The 20,765-nt window shown below is 43.0% G+C and overlaps 1 protein-coding gene across 6 annotated transcripts in view; it reads right to left on the reverse strand.

Annotated features, from left to right (window-relative positions):
• The window catches only part of TTC7A (tetratricopeptide repeat domain 7A), a 176,053-nt gene that overhangs the window by 16,570 nt on the left and 138,718 nt on the right, over positions 1 to 20,765 (reverse strand). The window contains exon 20 of one of the 6 annotated variants that reach the window (XM_065059766.1): positions 15,960 to 19,346. The exons of the other annotated variants lie outside the window; for them this stretch is intronic. Coding sequence (XP_064915838.1) covers positions 19,314 to 19,346 — 33 coding nt within the window. The 3' untranslated portion in view covers positions 15,960 to 19,313. Of the gene's footprint in view, positions 1 to 15,959; positions 19,347 to 20,765 lie in introns of those variants that run through there. 6 annotated transcript variants of the gene reach the window in all.

The following is a 20,765-nucleotide window of genomic DNA, read 5'->3' on the forward strand; positions in this document are numbered from 1 at the left end:
AGGGTGTGGGAGCATGTCAGCCACCAGTCAGTCTGTGGGTGCCCTCAGCGCCTGCACACAGTGCTAGTCCTCGTTACCTATGGATCAGGGTGACTGTGGAAAGGTAAAAGGTGGCTGGTTTGCTGCTGTGCTTGCCTTTGTTTCAACACATGCATGCTTGCTCTCTCTCTTTGCTGGTGCTTTTCAGAGAGGGAACTGATCTCCAACAGAGCAGGGATGGAGAAAAGAGTAAGGAAGATCAGTGTCTTGGGAAGAATGTGGTCTCTGAGGAGCGGCAATAAAAATGTACATTGCAGAATGAATGTATGAGAGGAACAGGGGGCTCAGAAAAGATAGCTCATGCAGAGAAGAAAGAGAGAAAGATAATGAAAAGCAGATGACAAATAGGGGATTTAAATAAGCTTCTGGAGAGGCAAAGAGGAGTATGACTTGGTGAGGTACTTCCTGGGTACAGCATAATGAAAAAATGCAGTACAACTCCATGCCCAGCCAGTTACTGATGCACAGACAGTGCTGTGACTTGTCTGACCCCAGGGGAAGGACGATGTGAAGCAGCACTGGACTCAGAATCAAATTCTTCTGACGGACACTTGCCAGCTTCCTCTTTTCCCCAGAACACCATTCCTATCAGGCGGCATGTGTTCAGCTCCAGCATCTGGGTTGTGATATTTTGGCAGCTGCACAAAATCTCTGCTATCAAATCCCACCTGCCAGTCTCATGTCTGCTCCCACAGACCTTTGCCTGTTAGCAAATGTTTCAAAACTGCACTGCCAGGCACAGCACATCATTCTGCAATCCTACCTCAGGCAAAAAATCCCTCTCACAAGGACTCAGTTTAACTTCAGTGGACTGCGGGAGGGAACGGCTAGAGGACAGGCCTCTGGATTACAGGCAGAAATATTAATTTAGGTCACTGTTTGCACTGCATTCTTTTCAGCACTAATGTAAACCAGCTACTCCCCCCCCCCCGAATTATCTCAAGAATATTATTTTGTCTGTCACAGTTTAAGAAGCTTTCTTTTGAGACATGCTCCATGCTATAGCTGTGCAGTAAGAGAATCTGTGAACTTTGTTCACCAGAATGTGTTCATGCGAAGTTGTTCTCACCTTGTTTACAAATTCTTCCTTTTTCCTTCTCTTGCTTCTTACCAGTCCCAGATGAGCAACGCCACCAATGTGATGTGTGCACACTGCATGTCGCTTCATTGTTGAAACAGTTCATTAGCAAGCAAAATGCTGAAATACAGCCTTCTCATCTATCCTGAATAATAGACCTATCCACAGAAATAACTGCAATTTTTAATTCTGTACTGGGAAAAAGGGCTTAAACTTTCACATAATCATCTGCTGTATTCCGCAATCTGACTTTCCCCAGCATGAACCTAGGCAATGAGGCTGCACTTCTGGTGAAAAGGACAATATCTCTTGGAGATGGTCTAAGCTACTTGATTATGGTATCTCTAAAACTGCTAACAACAGAGACAATCAGTGCTTTCTGATGCGGACATCTGTCAGCAGAGAAACAACTGCTAACTGTGATGTGATAATCACACCAGACACTTCCACTGCAGCCATCTTTCTGGAAGGCAAGCATGAAAAAAACCTCATCCAGGCACCAAGCATATTTTGTCTGGATCTGGCTACATTTCTGTAACTGTTTAAAACTCCAAAGTGATATGACGCTCTTTTATAGATGGATATTTGAGATCAGAATGTTCAGCCAAAATATAGCAGTCCACAATTGGTTTTGTTTGCACGTGATTAAGGTGTTTAGCTTTATAGTCTAATACTTGCATTTTAGTTTGAGAAGCAATGTAAGTATCCTGAGAAAAGGTGCCAATGTTCTTATATAAATACAAGCCCACGGGATTTATAGAGAATTGGTTCATCAGCAGAAATACCTAGTTGCACTTTACCATTTAGAGAAGTCCTCACTCCTACAGGAGCACCATAGGAGCTGTCAGCTGGGGAGGTACATGGCCCTACAAGGGCTCCGAATGATGTTAGAGCAGTATGGTTATGGTGCTGTCTAAATCCATGTGTGGGGAGGAATAGCTAATTCTTTTTTTTTATTATAGGATTGACTCTAGACAGCCTGCTATCTATAAAAACCATACATGTGATTTCACAAAGCATCTGCATACCTCCTTTGCATGGAGGAGCCCATCACTTAATTGAAGAGAACGGAAAAAATGGCTGCAACCTCTCCAGAGACAACAGGTAAGGGGATGACTTCTAATGACTAGTAACCTGAACTAAGTTTGAATTAACTGAAGACTTCTGTAGCGTATCTCTTGTTTAGATGGCACCAGAGCTGTCTGTGCTACAGACCAGTTATTTGGCTGGTTATATAGTTTGGCAGTAGTCTAATGATGGATACTGTATTTGGAGGAGAGAAAAATGAATTATCTTGAGAACTGCCAGCGGAAAAACATTAGAGCATCAGAAAAGAGGGTAAAAATCAATCTCCCATGATTTTCAGCAAAACAGTGAAAAAACTCAGCTGCCTAAATATAATGAACTGGGTAGCTCCTGCAATCACACAGAAATGTATGCATCAGATACATTTCAGTGCTGGCCACAGATATAACAACAACAACAAAAAATCACAAACACTGTGAAGTCTTTTTAATCCATATGGAGCAAAGAGGATATTTACAGAGCAGAATAACTGCACTGCATCCATCCCCAAATCTAGCAAAGCCCTTTCACTTCAATGAGGTAGCTCTGCCTCTGTGCCAGGAGGAACAAGCTTGGATACGTTAAATGAACCAGCCTGTGCCTTTGAGACGTCCAGGGAGGCAGCAATGTGGAAAACACCCGCCGTGCAGCAGCACGACACGAGTCCAGCGCTCGTGTGTCTGGGGAGCCCTGGAGAGCCCGTGAGGGAGATGGGCATCCTCAGGTCTTGTGTCAAAGACTCAAGGAAACAGACTCCAACAGCAGCTCCCTGATGGGGATGGTGCACTTGCAAAACATTTACATGTTCAGCAGGATGTTTCTAATTAATCTCGAATGGTTTGCATACCTGCTGGGAGCGACTGCTCTGCACCTCGCCTCCCTCTCCTTCAGCGCAGAGGATGCAACTGCCGGGGCTGCCACGGAGATTCGCGCTCCTTGTGTGCGCTGACACTAATTGAGAAAATGGATGGCAACAGCCCTGTTTTGTGCTTGCTACTGTTCTAGGAAGTGCTTTTGCTTTTTTTTCCTTCCCTCTTTTTTTTTGTTTTTCTTTTGCATAAGACAGACTGCTCAAGTTTTACAGCCTTCTTGCGAGGGTGGGGGATTTACAAGGCTCTGTGTAGTTTCTTGACTGTGGGGCATCATGACTGATAATGACAATAAGCCCCTCACGACTGAAGAAAGTACCCGCACAGATCCTGACTACAATCAGGTCGATGGTACTGAGGCATGCTGTGGTTAGTAGTGCAAGGCAGAACAGCCAGCTGTCACTTATTAAGTGCTTTTTAGCCTGTGTTACAAGCACAACCCGACTCGAACGTTTTAAGAAAGGGGTTTATTGATATTGTGTTATATTGTCTGAGGTATTTATGGTTTTGCCTGGAAAGGTCTAAAACTACCAAACCTTCAAAAAAAGCTGCTGAAATTGTATGGACAGCCAGCAGGACTTCTGGTTTGTGACTGCTGTCCTGGGCTCCCTTTCTGCATCTTTAGGGAGCCAGCGCTCATCAGTGAGATGTAAGTCATGCCTCAAAAGAATACTTGAATGCATTTGCCTTGTTGTGCTGTGGCGTTGCCCTGCTGTGAAATGAGAAAAATGCATTTACTGTGCTGTGGCAGCAGGTCAGCATCCCAAATGTTCTCCCCTCCAACAAGCTCAGTGGGTCAGAATAATTCTGTTTTGGATTGTACAGGACAGTCTCCTGGGTAACACTCTCCACAGCAGCGCTCGGGGGGAACACGCCCTTGAATGCAAGGCAGTCAATGAGATTTATAATTACTGTGTTTTATAACCTCCTTCATTCAGGCAGGGAAGGATACTGCTGAAGAGATCTCAAACCAGAGAAATTACAGGTTTGCAGCTACATAAATAGTTGTTGCTAATATCATTTGAAACGTGAGCGGCAGAAGGTGCTCTTTTGTCCGCTGTGCTGTCCAGCCTAACACAAAAAATACACTGGCTAGTTCTAAACTCGGACGGCAGTAGGGCATAAACCTCTTGACTTCAGCCACCCCCTCCCAGAGAAGGGGATGTAAAATCCACTCTGTATCATGAAAATTTTGTGATTGCAATCAGCAAGGTGTTGGCTCAAGGCCAGGTCCCAGCTGTCCCCACGGCGATAATGACCGCCTGCCCCTGGGGCGCTGAGCACCGGCAGAATCCAGCTGCATTTTCACACACGCACACATGTAAATCGTCTGAACACGGTGGCGTTAATGCTTCTGGGATGACAAACCGAATCTATAGACGTCTCATCAAGAGCAAGCTCCATGTAGAATGCGTTTTATTTTCGGAAAAGCCCGGAGGTAAAAAAAAATAAAATCTCCTGGTACAGTTTATCTGATGCTTTGTTTTTGAGTGTCCTTGATGCATAACAGCATGCTATCATCTCTAAAGATTAAAAACAATCCCGTCTTATTGCTCTGCTGGGTATTTTCAAAGAAATTCATGCACAGATGAAAACAAATAAAAACAATGCCCAAGGGCTCTGCAGAGATGCTGGGCCTGTAGTTTCAGGTAGTCTGGAGACAACTTTAAACAAACATGGACCCCTTAAACCCTTGGCTAGAGCTCCAGCGAGGACATGTTAGCACAATTTCAGTAGTTTTAATGGGGTGAGGCTAGTTGAGGATTTTCAACATCATCTCCATTTTGTGGGTTTTTTTAGCACATAGCATAACTAGGATCTAGAGTTATCATGTGCAATACTGGATATTAATTATTTTTTTAAACTGGAGCTTCAACTTAAGTAGTAACACCTTTGTTCAGGCTTGGTTTAAACAAAAATTCAGAGTAACTAGGTCGGCTTTCATTATGTTAAGGTCCGGGTTTTTTGATGGACTAAGGTATGGGTGGAGAAATTCACCCTCCTACAACCAGTGCAGGATTAGGGCCCAAAATGACAGAATTAAATGCATTATGAACTGAGAGAGCCTCGGGCACTGATGAAGGAACAGTTCAGCTCGCTTCAGTTAACACATCTTTTGCTTTTACTCACTTGGCCTCACTGTTTGGAGGATCTGGCCCAGTAGGGAAATGAAATCCCTCCCCCAGACTCCATTCTGCTTCCAGTCTCTGCTGCTGGCTAGCTCTGACGGACAGCTGCAGGAGTCTCTTCATGAGAAGTCTGTGTGACTTTGGAAAAGTCTGAAAATGGGCTTTTTTTCTTTTTTCTTCACTCTTGCTCAGGCACTAGCTTTGCTCAGGCTGAAAACCACTCTGCAGAGGTGTACTTGAGGGTCTGGCTGGGCAAACTGATTCACAAAATCACTTGCGAGGTAAAATAATGCCAGACAGGACTCGCATAAGATACTCGTACCAAGGGCACGGTGTGAATATTGATTTAGGGGTAGTGGTGGTATGGAGGATAACAGGGAAAACGTTGAATACAAACCCATGCTCTGTTGCTGATAAAACAGCCCCACAATGCAGTGTATCGCAATGCACAGGAAGGAAGCCATAGCAGGTCATGTTTAGATTGTACTTGCTGCACAGTTTCATTCCATTATATAATAATAAAAAAAAAAAAAAGTATCCTGTCTGGGTGTTGGAACTGCCCTCAAATTTTTGAACAGCAGTATCTAATAAAAATCCTCCCATGGCTTTCCCTCACCCTCTTTAACGGGCTGGACTTGCTGCTTGGCCAATACCCTCTCCTTGGCTGTGGAGCCCAGGGCTGCTGAGCGCAACCGCTGCTGGCCGGTTGCACGCGGTGTAACAGCACCTGCAGTGGCACTTGAGATGTACAGAAAAGCAGAAAGCCAGTCGCTTTCAAGGCCTTTCTTACCTCTTCTTCTTCAGGTGGGGATTACCAGCAACACGGCGGCTTTGTTTGGCACAGTTACTTTTAATCCCTTCCCTGATTTACCCCTTGAAGTGCTGATCTCCCAACAACCTGGAGAATCTGTGGAAGCACCAGGTTCCCGCACTGTGTGCAGTAAGTGAGAAGCATTAATGTTTAAGAACAGTTACTTGGGCTTGTCAAAGTTATAGGTAGCAGTGGTAGCCACTTGGGGAAGGGGGTGGCATCCACCCCTACAAAACTGCTTCCCTAACCGCCCTCCCTGGAAACAACAAGGCCTATCTAACATCTAAAGCCTAGGCAGTGCCAAAGGCACAGCATATTTGTTTGTTCCTTGTCCCAAGCACCGGGATATGCTGCCACAGACACCTCAAAGCCATCATAATTTATTTTAATTGAAAGGCTGCACCTTCCACCATCAGCTCTGTGCTATCTGAGCAAGGGAAGTCTCTTCTAAAAGGAGCCCTCTCCTACCAGGAGATGCAGAGCAGCAGTCCCTCTGGTTCTTCTCACACTGTGACAGGCTCTATGACCACTGAGATGGAAAAAGTTTGAACGTTGCCTAGTTCAAAGTATGCAAAAATAGCAGGGCTGCAGTTCCAACACGGCTGCTCTTCTGTCCCTGTTTGATGCCAGCTTGTGAGAGTGAAATTGAGTAGTACAAGACTGTAAAGATTCAATCAATTTACAGAATTTCAGTTGTAAGAATTTGATTTGATGGGAGTTGTGCTGCTACATGTATATATCATGACTTGTCATATCTGCCTGCATTGACACTACATTATGTGAGCATTCTTATTCCAGAGACTAGTTACACATTGATAAAATCACTTAGTACAGCTGACCAAGCTAAAAATAAATTTATAAAAAATAGGCTTGCCTTTTGGCTCAAGGATCTCACATATATGCCATTTTTACTTTGTGGTGCTGCTATTTTCAAAACTGCTATTTCATATTTGCTCGTTTGGGAAAGCTGCTTTCAAACAATGGGTTACTTCCAAACCATTTCCTTCGATTGTTCTTCATTTACTATTCAAAGTAAGAGATTAGTTAAAATGGTATATGCTTCCACCTCTGTCTGATTTGCTGCATCAGCCAATAATAATACATAACAGAGAATTTCTCAGAGAATACAAAATCTATGAGCTGAGAAAATCTTCTAACTGCTGGTGACTGTGGTGATCTTAAAAGAAAAATAACTTAAAGCTGCAGACATATGAAATTAACACATCTCAAATACTTGCACAATCATTTATCATTAGTGAAAAGCAGTTCTGAGCTTTCAAGGTTGCTTGTTCGATGGATCTGTGGTATTCTAGGAACAGCAGCAAGGAATCCTGAGGTGGGGGTTTCTGCTCCTGAAGCCTGGAAATCTCCAGGGCTTGTGGGTTTTATCAGTCTCTCTCTACATTTATTTACTTTTCTGGCTTTCAAAGCAAGACACTTTTCAGGCAAACAGGATACCAAATGGTCCATGAAACCGGTGCTGAAGATACTGCCAGCAATTTTGCTCTTAATGTGCATGAAATATGTGCAGTCTCTTACTCTTACTGAAGCCATAAAGACAACTTAGATCTGCTTGTTACCTGCAGCTGCCTGTCCTGAACTATCCTCATGTACCATCTCAGTTCAGAAAAGATTTAAAAGCTGTGGGGTATGGCTGTATGCTAACAAGTCTACACACCCCTACAACATCAAGTTTGAGCCTCACAATGCAGTACGGGGTCATATATGACTTGAGAAATGCTTTACTGTGGCATTTATTTAATTTGACTTAGATTCATTTGTCAGTGTTAGTCACTCCTGTGCTCTGCCAAGCTGCAAGTGACAGCCTCAAAGAGAAAATACCACTGCCTGTCAATCTGGCACAAAAATTACTGTAACTAGAAGTTCAGAAATTCTAGAGATTTTGTTTAGATGCAAGGGAATAATAGTTCTCTCTTATTAAAAACCATACAATCCCACAGAAGTGCCAAACCTGCTCACCACTAGCTGTTCTGGGGAACGCTGCCCCAAGGAGCAACACGACTGGTGAAGGGACTTGAACACAAGACCTATGGGGAGAGGCTGAGGGAGCTGGGGTTGTTCAGTCTAGAGAAGAGGAGGCTTAGAGGTGACCTCATCACTCTCTAGAACTACCTGAAGGGAAGTTATAGCCAGGTGGGGATTGGTCTCTTCTCCCAGGCAGTCAGCAATAGGACAAGGGGGCATGGCTTAAACTCTGCCAGGGGAAATTTAGGCTGGATATTAGAAAGAAATTCTTTACAGAGAGAGTGGTCAGGCATTGGAATGGCCTGCCCAGGGAGGTGGTGGACTCGCCGTCCCTGGAGGTTTTTAAACTGAGATTGGACATGGCACTTAGTGCCATGATCTAGTAAACGGACTAGAGTTGGACCAAGGGTTGGACTCGATGATCTCTGAGGTCTTTTCCAACCCAGTTGATTCTGTAAAGGAATATTTACATAAGGACGAAGCTAACCTTTCTCCTTGTTTAAAAAAAATAATCACAATCTCAGAGCTGCTTGAGAATTGATTTTAAATGCAATTCATAGTTCATCCTTCGCTACCAATTAGGTTTGGCCGGGCTGGTATATTTCATGCAAATGTGCTGAACAAGTGTTATATTTCAACTGTGCACAGCCCCTCTAGTGCTGGTTCGTGTTGTGTTTGATGCAGTTGTTAAGGTCTGCAACACACAGATTGGCTTTACAGGCTGTGGAGAAGAAGGGGGAGCTGTTGCTTGTAACACAAGCAGAGACAGAGTCCACAAGGATAGGTTTACCACTGAATGGCAAATGGTGTTTGAGGTGCTAATAACCAAGTAGCAGCTTTCCAAGACCCCCAGGATTAGCAGCCTCAGACATAGGAGAGTGGTTCCCATGGGCAGTGGTTCCCAGGTACCAGCTCAGCCTCCCACCCTGCTCGCTCTAGAATCACAAACCGCTTACAAATGTAGGCCTCACTCCTCCAACAAATTAGACTCCTCCTGCCCTGGCCTGGTTAGTTCCACAAGGAAAGTCCTCTTGAGAATCTGGCTCTTCAGTTTCTTATTCCATTCTACCCTGGGGTGTTGAAAAGGATGCTCAGCTGGTGCAGGAGAAGCTCCTCCCATCTAGGGCTTCATAACCAAATTTAAGCCTCTAAAACCAGCTGACACTGTAGCTCTGAGGTGCACAAACGTGTGTGTGTACACACAGACACACATTTACTTCCTTGCTGCAGGTCACAGAGGATTCCAGAACCATTCCAGCTCGGCTGTTTGCAAACAAACACTGAAAGCGTAAAATCACAAAGTCACATCAGGGTCCCTCTTACCCAAGGTGTCTTACTCCAACAGCTTTCCAATGACTAGCGATTTCCCAACAAGCCTGACTTTACCATGTTTCTCTGCTTTTGTTCACGTGCCTTGGCAATATTTTTCCTTATTGTCTACAATGTGGAAAAAAAACCCTGAACATGGTGTGGCTTTCTGTACAAAGGGCCCTTCAGTGTTGATATCAAAATCTCAGCATAACTCAGAGACAGCAGCTGTGTGTTTTATTTAAGCACTGACCCAACTTAATCTTTTACTTATTCTGAGTGTAAAAGTCTTACTTGCTGTAAGCAATCATGATGTGTGATTCACCTCTGGTCCTCAGAGACCACAGGTCTTGCTCGTGACTTCAGTGCCCCAGTCTCCCTAGAGCCCTAGGCAGAACTGCATTTGCTGAACAGTGACACCTTGCACCTGGGATGGAATAACAACTGTCCAGGGTGGACATCAACCGGAGAAAAGCAGCTCTGCAGAGAAGGAGCTGGGGATGCTGGTGGACAACCACTGAGCAGGAGTCAGCAGGGCAGTTGTGCCGCGCTGAAGGCTGATGGCATACTGTGCTGCGCTAGATAATGCATCACAGCAGAGTGAAGTAGTTATTTCCTCCTATATGACAGAGATCTGGAGCACTGTCACCAGTCTGGGGTTCTCCAGTACTCGAAAGATGATGACAAGCTGGAAAAGGGCAGGTGAAGGGCCACTGAGACAGCTTGGGGGGGGACCATGATATTACGAAGAGTCTGAGAGAGGAGCACTTATTCAGGCTTTCCATCTCCAGGCTAAGGAGATATCCAATTGTCATCTTCAGCTATGTAATGGGTGAACGAAAACAAGAAGGGACCAAACTTTTCTCAGAGGTGCAACAGATTAAGGTATGTCAAGGGAAATTCTGGTTGGTTAGCTATTTAGATGAAATTATTCACAAGGAGTGGTGCAGTGTCAGAACATGGGCCCTGAGCGGTGGCAGAATCTCCATCCCAGGAAATACTCAAAGCTCAGCTGGACACAGTCCTGAGCAATCTGCTCTATATATTTTAAGCTGGCTCCACTGTGAACTGGAGGTGGGACAAGACGACCTCCAGAGGAAAGGTTCTTTCTCACCTGAATTCTATGATTCCAGTGTGCTTCATGACATGTGCGCTAAGACATTAAGTGCACTTAATATCATCACCGGTGTCAGGTATCATCAACACTTCCATCAGCTGGAACACCACCAAGCTGACTCAAATAGTGTATATCTTGTCTAAAAGCAATTAAAAAGGCACATGGCAGTTTTTGTGTATCTCAATTAGCCTTGTACCGTGCATGTTGACATTCAAAATTAGCTGACTTGGAGGCCTGTTCCCCACTCAATTCAGAGCTTATATTGAGCTTGCCCGGTTTGTTGTAAAACTCACTAAGGCTCACAAAGTCCATCCCTCCTTCAGAGTCACTTGAACCGCAATTTGGATTTTGAGGGAATCAAAGCAAAGCTCACACAGTACAAACCTGATGAATCAAATCCTAAAAGATTAATGATCCTGAATAAAGCAGCAAACCTCACAGAGCTCCACAGACCTGTCTCTTCTTTTATTGCTTCGCTCTTAGGATGTAAGAGGAGCAGCCAGCAGTGACGTCTCTTCCACATTGGCATCTATTACTGCAATGCTAAGTGCTAGCTCCTATCACCCTCCTAATCCTGTTTGGGAAGCTCTGCTACGGCATTTATGTTCTTATCTTTGTTTAGTCAATGCTGGCGAATAAAAGCATAAACAACCTCCACTCTACAGGCTGGTACTCCTGAGATGCTGCCATTTGTGTTCCAGTTGATTTTTATTTGCAGTCTCTTATGCTAGTGACAATCTCGGAAAGCAGATATAGCCCAGCAAATGACGCAACCGAAAAAACTGATGTTTTTATGGGCCTACTCTTTGTATTAAAATGAATGAATGAACAGGTGAAGACAAGCAATGAGAGAAGAAGGGGGCTAAATATTAAAACATCAACGCAGTAATTTCTCTGGAGCAAGTCAATGCAATTTTAACTCAGCTCCTGCCTCAGGCCATGCACTAGGAGATATTCAACTGTCTCATGTGACTAATTTAAAGAGGTATGTGATCTACAAATACAGGCACCCACTTCAATTGCAGTCTGCCTCCATCTTCAGGGGAAGAATGGAGCTAGACTCTTCCACAAGGCAATACAGAGCAGTAGCCTAACAAAAAGGGTTTGGAGAAGTCCCTCTCTCTGGGGAACAGGTGGAGAGAGCAACCAACTCATCTGCCTGTGCTAAAGGCTGAGAACTCGGCAACACGAATTTTCACCTATGACTTAAAAGCACTTAAAACGGAATTGCCACTTCAGACTCTCAGAAACAAAAAGGGAGAATAAAAGCCCATTGTTTTGCTTATTTCTTACAAAGCCGATGGCTATTAAGTAATGCACAACAGAAAAATTACTACCCACGCGACTTCCAAAAATACTAGTAATGAGGACCGATTTAGGCAAATATTATATTTGACAATACCAGTGAACTGCATGACTCCAGAAAGCAACCACAGGACAAAGATGCTCAAACCTGCTTCTGATTAAGCAGCTCCCAGCTGGTAAGCTGCACCCAACGACTGTCTCCAGTCTGTGCCCTTCCTGACGGAGGAAAGGTTCAGCTAACCACACTGCTCATAAATCTCCCCACTGAGAGGTCATTAGCTTGAAAATCCCACTGTTCTTCAGGATGCCATACAGAAGAGTTGGAAATCCATTAAGTTAGGTCTTGCAGATACGTATCTAAGGAAAATACATGGCATTTGGTGATATATGGAAACTACTGTGTTATACCTTCAGACAGCTCACAGGAGCATCTCTTTCCAAATTAACATTCTTGCCACCTGACTCTCATTAGATTCACTCAACTGTTCTGTTAATCTTATATTTTTCCTCCCAAGGGATTAACATTGATTTTTTTTTTTTGTCTTGAGCACACACACAGGAAGGTCATACTGTTTCCTACGGGGTGGATTCATTCAATAAGGAACTGTGCTATCAAACCTGACTTGACGTTATTGTCAATAGAGCTGAGCTGCCACAATGCTGCTTATTTTTAAGAGAATTTCAATGTAACTCTCCTGAGTCCAGCTACATCCATCATCCCACTCTATGACACACACAAGACGCCTGACAGCTCATTAAAAATATATATATAAAATGGAGGTCAGGGCTCTGTTCCAGGGAAGCCCTACAAACATTCAAACTCCACATCTAATTTATAAAATAATAAAACTAAAGATAATTACAAAATACTTCTGGGAATAGAAGTTCTTCAACAGAAAAACGAAATAGGAAGGCAGGACCGCAGGTGGGCCTACAAGACATTTTTAGCCAGACATGCTGGGTTTCAGGTCACATGTGAGGACAATATGAATTCAGACACTGGCAGTCTGGGCAGGGCAACCTGCACGCCAGGATGGGCAAGAACTGGTTTGGGTTTGGTTAAGTCCTATTTCCAGGGACCTTCTGGGCTGCCCCCTGCCTCGTAAATTCACCAAGCTCCAGCACAAGTTTGTTCTTCCCACATCTCCTCCTGGAAGGCTGCTCCACAACTTCTCTGTACCCATGGCCAGGAGCCCTTTTTTAACCTCCAGCACCAATTTACAGTAGATAACATTGCATCCTTTAGTTGATACAGCTTTTTTTTCTCCCCACAGCATTTGCTATTTGTTTCCACACATACATGCAGACAGCACATGCACCCCTTCCCAGTCTTTGTTTTGCTATCCTGACAAGTCAAGGTCTCTCTTGCTCATCCCTGACCATCATGGGCAGCTTGGGTTTTTTGTTCTCCTCTTTTTCCAGCTTGGGCTCCTCTCTCTTGAGTACTTCGGCAAAAAGATATGCAAAAGTCATGTTAGCAATATTAAATAGCAGCTCATTGATAGGCTGGAGCTTTATAGAAGCATCAAGAAGGATGAGATGAAAGAGCAAGAGGAGTGTTTTCAACACGTAAAAAATGCACAAGTTTAGATGTCACAAAGAACGAACAGGAAACCTGTTTTAAGTCCCTGTTTCAGGAGTTGAATTTTCCAAAGTGCTAAGGAGCTCCTCCCAATTTCTTGGTCCTGGATTGTTTGTTCTGTTGTTTACAGGCACTCCTTCAGCACCTCTGGAACAAGCTTCTGACCTAAGTCAGACCTTCAGATTATTTGTACTGAATTTTACCTTTCTCGGATAAAACAGCAAATAAATAGCATTGAAAGAGCCTTCTAGGGCAATTCAAGGTTGCGTTAATCTCCTGCAGAAATCTACAAGACAGAGAGGGACAAAAAAAAGTAGAAACCACCTGTTGAATGGCTAATGGAAAAGATGTGATTTTAACTGCCTCTGAGTGGTCAGTGCTTTACCTTGGTATTTTAGAGTAAGTAACAGTCCGTGCTTTTTGCTGTCTCTTTTATATCCTTTCTAATTCCTTCCCCTCCCCTTCTCTCTTATACACCTATATATCACCAGTTACCTGTTCTCCAAATGTACTGAAGAAATGCAGTGTATTGAACAGAAAAAAAGAAGAGAGAAAACATTGCTAACAGCTTATAGGGTTTTCCCCACACTGAGGGAAAACTTGTGGGGTGGACTAAACTGTTTAAATGTTTTGTACTACGACAGTAGTCCAAAAATATCCTGCTGGAGACTAGGACTTAGCAAATACACCCTTCCAGTGTTTTCTTGTATGCTCCATATTAGGCAGACCTAAGAGAGTCCCAGAGTCTGTAGCTCTCCAGCTGCATCACGGAATACGTCACTGTCTTCCTTTGGGCTGCTAGAATCTCCTGTTGGCTGTCACGATTACTTGCTTAATTAAGAAAAAAAAATAAAAAAATAAAAAGGCACTTTGTTCAAGGTTGCTCCATTTTTGGAAAGGCTTGTAACGACTGTCTACTTGAATGTGTTTTCTACCTTTAGATCTGTCATCTCTCTCTTAAAAATCCAACCCCCTTCTCACCAGGGGAAACTGCAGAACTGGTACTGCTACAAAGATGTTCTGCTTGCACTAAATTTGCAGAGCAGAAGGATACATTCACTGTCAGAGAAAGGAAACACCCTTCCTCCCCCCTTGCAAAAAGCTATTTTTTGCAGGCGTTGTCATATCTTATCCCCAGGAAGAGCAGAGGGCTGTGCTAGGAAGTCCTCAGACCCATATTTGCTTCTGTTTACTCTGTCCTTCACGGTGCTGCTGTAACACTTATCAATGCAATGGAGGGCAAGGCACAACACAAAGGCAAGCTCATCTAATGAAAATAAATCCTTGCAAGAGGAAGAAATAGGTCCCAGTTCTGTCTCCTAAATGCCACCACAATAATGTTTCCGCCGCTACTTACATTTTAGGGACATAAGGGGACTCAGAGCTGTAAAGCACATCATTTGTGCTGAACAGCTGCAGTACTTTGCCCCAAATAATTTGTGGTCCAAAACCCCAAATGAATAAAAGCACCATAGGAATCTACACATTTAATTAGAATAAATAAGATTTTGTGCTTACAGAGCTCCTGTCTATATGCACAGATACTAATTAAGCTCTGCAAACCTGAGCCTCTCCAGCCTGTTGCCTTCCATGGAGAATGACCCAGTTGCACTTTGTTCCATGGAAGAGGAAGGACCCACCCTGCTGCACAACAGAAGTAAAGCACCAATCTGAAGTGTTTTGACAAACATTTTTCTATTTCCATGCATTTTACCGTACTATAACTCAGAAGCCACACCGACCTAGGGTCACACAGACACAATGTAATTAAAAACTACAGCCAATACATACATCAAAAGCTTAAAATAACCCTCTCTCTTGAAGGTTTTACATACAGAAATCCTGGATAATAAAAATAAATAATAAACATATCTGATACCATCTAAAAGTATTTAAAGTAATGAACTCAATGTACACATGAATATAAGAAACAAAAAACAAGTAACCCTATTTTTAAAGGCTTTTTTTTTTTTTTTCTCAGTAATTTCTCAAATATTTCCTTTATTTGTTTAGGTAGTAGCTGTAATAATGAAATATATTCTTAGTACCACAAAAGTACAAGTGTCCACTTAATCAAAATTACTCAGTCCCCAACTCTGCTTATCACATTTGCCAAAACAGGAGCAAGGGGAGCATCAAAGACAGCTAGGAAGAAGTATCTCCAGAACAGATAAAAACAGGTCACTCATTGTGTCCCTAGATACAATTAGCCACCTAATTACACTTCGGACAAATGCATAGTTGTCTTAACTACAGGACAAAGCATTTTAATTGTGACGTTAAATTCTTTGTAAACAAGATAAAATAAAAATGAGCAAGAAATATCACTAGAAAATGGCAACAGACCACACAATACTTATCTACGAAATAGCAAACAACTGGACAAACTACAGACATAAAGAAGCTTTTTAAATGATAAATAACTCTATTAATATAAAAACTATGCTATTTTGTTCCCACGTTTAAGCACAGAAAGCATTCTAACTTCAGCTTTCAAGGTAAAAATGCTTTTAATTAGGGCTGTAGCTACCTTACAAGACATACAGACCTTGGTGTGATGAGCTATGATAATTTACCCATGCTGAGAATCTGCCCCATGATTTATATAATTACTTCGTGGCAGCATGAAACAAATCCCCAAGGAAGTAACGCATGTCATCCTTGAAAATATTAAGCAATCAAGCCATGTTTTTATTATGTGAATGGATGCCTTTGAAAACAAGAATGCATGCACCATACTGTGAGGTAAAATCAAATAAATGAACAGAAATAATTCATTTCCATGTTCTAATCAGTGGAAACTGTAGTCTTCAAATTATCCTGATGTTACCAAGTGCAAGTCTAGAGACAATAGGTTGACTCTTCTACTAAAATGAACATGAAATTGCATCCTAACTACACAATGAAGGCCAAATTAAACAGTCCAAGACTCTTTGTAAAGGCTCTTTCTCTTTATTCAGCCCTTGCATCCAGCTGAACAATTAAGAGCAGTAGCAGATTTAAACAAAGCATCATATAGTTTTTAAACTCTCTAATCAAAAGCAATGTACTTATTTTAGGCAGAAGGAACATAATCTGTACAAAAACCTGTTCTCAATCAAGCTCTTCAGCTTCTAGCACTACCAGCAGATGGAAATTTGTGTTCCAGCAGCTAAAGGGGAGTCTCCGGCAAGCAGAATCAAGAATGTGTATCAAAGACTAGAACTGCATGCTTGCTGGCTGTGTTGTATTCACAGGCTGGGACTCTGACATCTCTGCAAGGACCCGAAACAACACCGTCACACTGCTCATCTCTACTATAAATCACAGTCCATTCATTAGAGATGCTGACTGTTCAGAAAAAACTGAGCCCCTACAGGCACAAGGAGATGGAAACAGAGCAGAGATAATGAGATCAGGTTAATACAAAACATTTGAAATAGAACATTGTACTTGCATTAATATATATATATATATATATACACATAATAATTATATGAGCAGAAGAACATGGGGCAGTGAGGATTTTTAACACTGAATCTACAACACTGCCTAATTTTTTTGGTAAGTGCATTGTTTGCTCTAGCCTTCCCACCTTAAAAAGAACTGTAAGAAGTTCAGAGAGAGGCAACAACAATAACAAAAGGAATGGGACTGGTTTGGTGATAGATATCTACAAAATCAGGAATGCGAAGGGGGCTGAATAAGAATCAGTGGTGTGCTGTATCTTCCAAAATCAGAACAAGTTGCATCAGTGTGGCTAGGAAGAGCTCATCAAGAACACAAATTCAGCAGTTTTTTGTACAGCACAAAGCAGAGCTGCAGGTCTCTTTCCCGAAGGGTACTGTGAATGCTGAAAGCTGACACAGGTTCAACACCACACAAGTTCACGAAGGAGAACTCAGGTGTGAATTACTAAGCAAGCACAATCAACGTCTACTTCAAGATGCCCCTGTGCTAAATCATAACCTTAGAAGTACCACATATGCTTGCTCTGCTTTAATTCTTTCCTAGGCACGCACTTATGCTGCTGTTGGAGAGAAGGACCAGTTGAACCTCTCGTCTGACCCAGGACAGCCATGCCAATGCTATGTTTAGTATCTACTTGCAGGAAAAATTCCTGCTATTAGCTTCAGAGTCACTTGGAGGGACGACTGGATGGGAAGGCAGCTTTGCAGAAAAGGACATGGTGGACAACCAGCAATGTGCCCTTGCACCAAGGCAGCTAACAGTGCCCTGGGCTGCTGGGCTCCCCACTACAAGGGGACGTGGACATACTGGGGAGAGTCCAGCAAAGGGCCACTGAGATCATTAAGGGACTGGAGCATCTGTTGTACAAGGAGAAGGCTGGGACTATTCAGCCTGGAGGAGTCTCAGGCAGGACCTTACCGATATTGTTAAATAACTGATGGTAAAGTGTAAAGAAGATGAAGCCAGACTCTTCTCAGTGGTAACCAGTGACTAGATGGGCACAAACTGAAACAGAAGAAATTCCATTTAAACTTGCAAAAAAAGCTTTGTTTATTTAAGGGTGATTAAACACTGCAACAGGCTGCCCAGAGAGGTTGTGGCATCTCCATCCTTGGAGATATTCAAACCCCAGCTGGACACAGTCCTGGGTACCTTGCTCTAGCTGAACCTGCTTGAGCCAGGGGTTGGACTACATGATCTCCCAAGATCCCTTCCAACCTCAACCATTCCATGATTCTGCTACATGGCTGATACCTCCCAAATTGCATTTGCCAAAGGACCTTCTCCAAAAACTAACCAGGCCTTCCTGAGGAAAGGCCAAAATCTATATTCATCTCAGAAAACATGGGCCACAAAACAGCCTACAGCCAATTTGTTGGCCCAGCTCAGGTGATTTAAACCTAGGTGAGTGGGAAGCTTGTTTTTCCAGCTTCAGTTGGGGGGTACTATGTGACTGTAAAGACCTTGGTGTGTCTGCCAATCTTATGTTTTGTGGTGGAGACAAGAGTCTCTCTAAGAAAACACAGAACTCTCATGATTAGCACAACCCGTGTTGCCTGTATATTCAATTTGACTTGATTATGGAACAAATCAAATACATTTTCTATAGATTATGTTTTCCATCCATTTATGAGATTACAATGCAATACAGAGATACATTATCAAGACTACTTTCCAATTTAAACCTTCACAAAACTCACCAAACAAAACCCAACATGTATTTCACTTTGTTTCACTATCAAGCATAGGAACGATGCAGTGCAGACAGCTACATGGCATTCTGATAACAACCTTATCATCCTTGTCCCAGCCTTCAAGAGAAGTGAGGAAGCATCACAATCTTCTGCTGCAATCAATAAGACTCAAGTATGAATCAAGCAAATTTTTTTCTTTGTTTTGATGGTATTTTTTGTTACTTTCATTAAATCTGGCATAGCGACAGAGATGAGAGTGCCCATTTCTTTTCCTTATAAATACACAATTCTCTTTCTTCTCTCCTGAACTAAAACGTGTCAAGAATTGCTCTAACTCGGCAAAGTGTTACGTGAAATACATGCTGGGTGAGAGTCTTCTGAATATTGCAGTATATTTTTTGTTTATCTTGCACTATTACGTATGGAGCTGTAAGAGTCACATCCAACATGCTGGCATTGATTTTCTCCTCTGAATCAAATCTGAGGATGGTGCTGCATTCACTGTGGCTGGGAAAGAAGAAATTTCAATGTCTTTCTCCCATGATACACAGGTAGGTGGATTTGTGTATCACTTTACAAGGAGGTGTCATCTGCCCCAGCTTATGTTGTATTTTCTGACTTGGTTGGGTACATGTCAAGTTTTGTTTATCAGTGTCTCAAAGCTGTGTATATTGTGATGTTATATAACCAAATTTGGTACATACTGAAAGAAGCAAGCTGTGGTTATTTGGTTGAGAAATGTGCTGTCAGAGATCAGCACCTGGCATGGCTGACTACTTACAGTGCAAGACAAGGGACAGGAGCTAAACTCTTGTTTCTGGACCAGTGAAGATACCTACTCAGTGGCAACTCCATCAGCCCCCCAGGAGGGAGAAGTGCTCTATGGTCTTTGCAAGCAGGCCCCAGAGGGAGCCTGTGGAAAGGAAGGAGAAAAACAGAGCTGTTCTAGCGAAGGAAGGGAAGACAGAAATATGTGAGACAGAACGAGGAGAAATGTGGAAAAAAATCCCCCAGCAAGTTGTGTTTCCTGAAGAGAGCTGTGGTCTTACGGTATGTACAGTTACTGTGGGCCAAGCCAAGCTAGTTGTTTCTGGCAGCAAACAGTTGTTCAACCAAAGGAGTAGCTCCATACATTACCAGGAGTATTTTGGTACATAAGTACATTCCCAATAGTCCCAAAAACTGATTCTATGTGGTTTTTCCAAGTGAAAACAGAACCCCTCAACAAACGTGCTTCCTTAGATAAGGTATTAGCCAGCAGTATTTACTTTGCAAAGGCCATTGGTGGAGTCTTAATACAGGTGTAAGGATCCTGTGGCATCACTTATAAACTGCAAGCGCTAGCAAGAAGCAGCACAACTATGTGGCATTTCCAACGTGCCTGTGGTTTGCTAACCACAGTACTGGACACCGGCTGCCAGAGCCCCTGGGATGAAGCGGAGTGTGCTACCCACCCCATCAGATGCTCTCAGCACCGCAGCCCTTCTCCTCCCCTTGGCAGTACACTGGATATGGAAAGCACACTGACGTGACAGCTGTTGTAAACACCCTACAGTCATGGTAAAACACAGCCATTATGGTGGTGACTCTACCCTGTGTAAAAGTGAAGTTATGGACACCCGATGGACTCATTCATTGCTAGATCTGTGCCCTTCATTTAAAGCCAGCAATGCTCTTCAGGTTGGAATTTTCCAAATATACCTTTGACAACCCAGTTCTAAAAGCCCATGGGAAGAGACATGACTACTTTGCTAATTGATGCTGATACACCAGGGAGAATCTGCACTGTCTACAGCAAGAGTTTTCCCTTAAAGTGGACCAGGTCAGTTGGATGGCAATTGCACCAAGTCAAACAGTAATTCTCTCAACCAGACCCTCTTTCCCTAAATTATTACACATCCACAACAGTTATGACTACAGTGGCAAAACTAGGTACTCAGATGTTTGGGGAGACCAGCACTGAAACAGCATGTGTGAATTTGACTTCAGCTGCCTGTGTATGTGTCTTGCTTAGTTTCAAGCCACTTGGAACTAGCTGATCATCTAGTTTGGCCTCTTGCATAATCCAAGACACACTTCCCTCTGGTAGGAGGACTGAACATATTGTGCTCAAGAACTTGTATTGTTAATAACAGTACAGCTAGTACTTGGCTAATACATACATTTCAGAAAGGCATCGAGTCTTCTGATGGCCTCAAGGAGATGCAGAATTTACCACTTTTTACATTGTATCTTCAGTTGCATAAACCGTCTTAAGTTCTCCATAAGGACACTTTCATTCTATACACAGGACAAAATCACTTAGCTAGCAGCCATTCAATATTTTATTTTT

This window comes from Columba livia, chromosome 3 (assembly GCF_036013475.1).
Source record: "Columba livia isolate bColLiv1 breed racing homer chromosome 3, bColLiv1.pat.W.v2, whole genome shotgun sequence".
NCBI lineage: Eukaryota > Metazoa > Chordata > Aves > Columbiformes > Columbidae > Columba > Columba livia.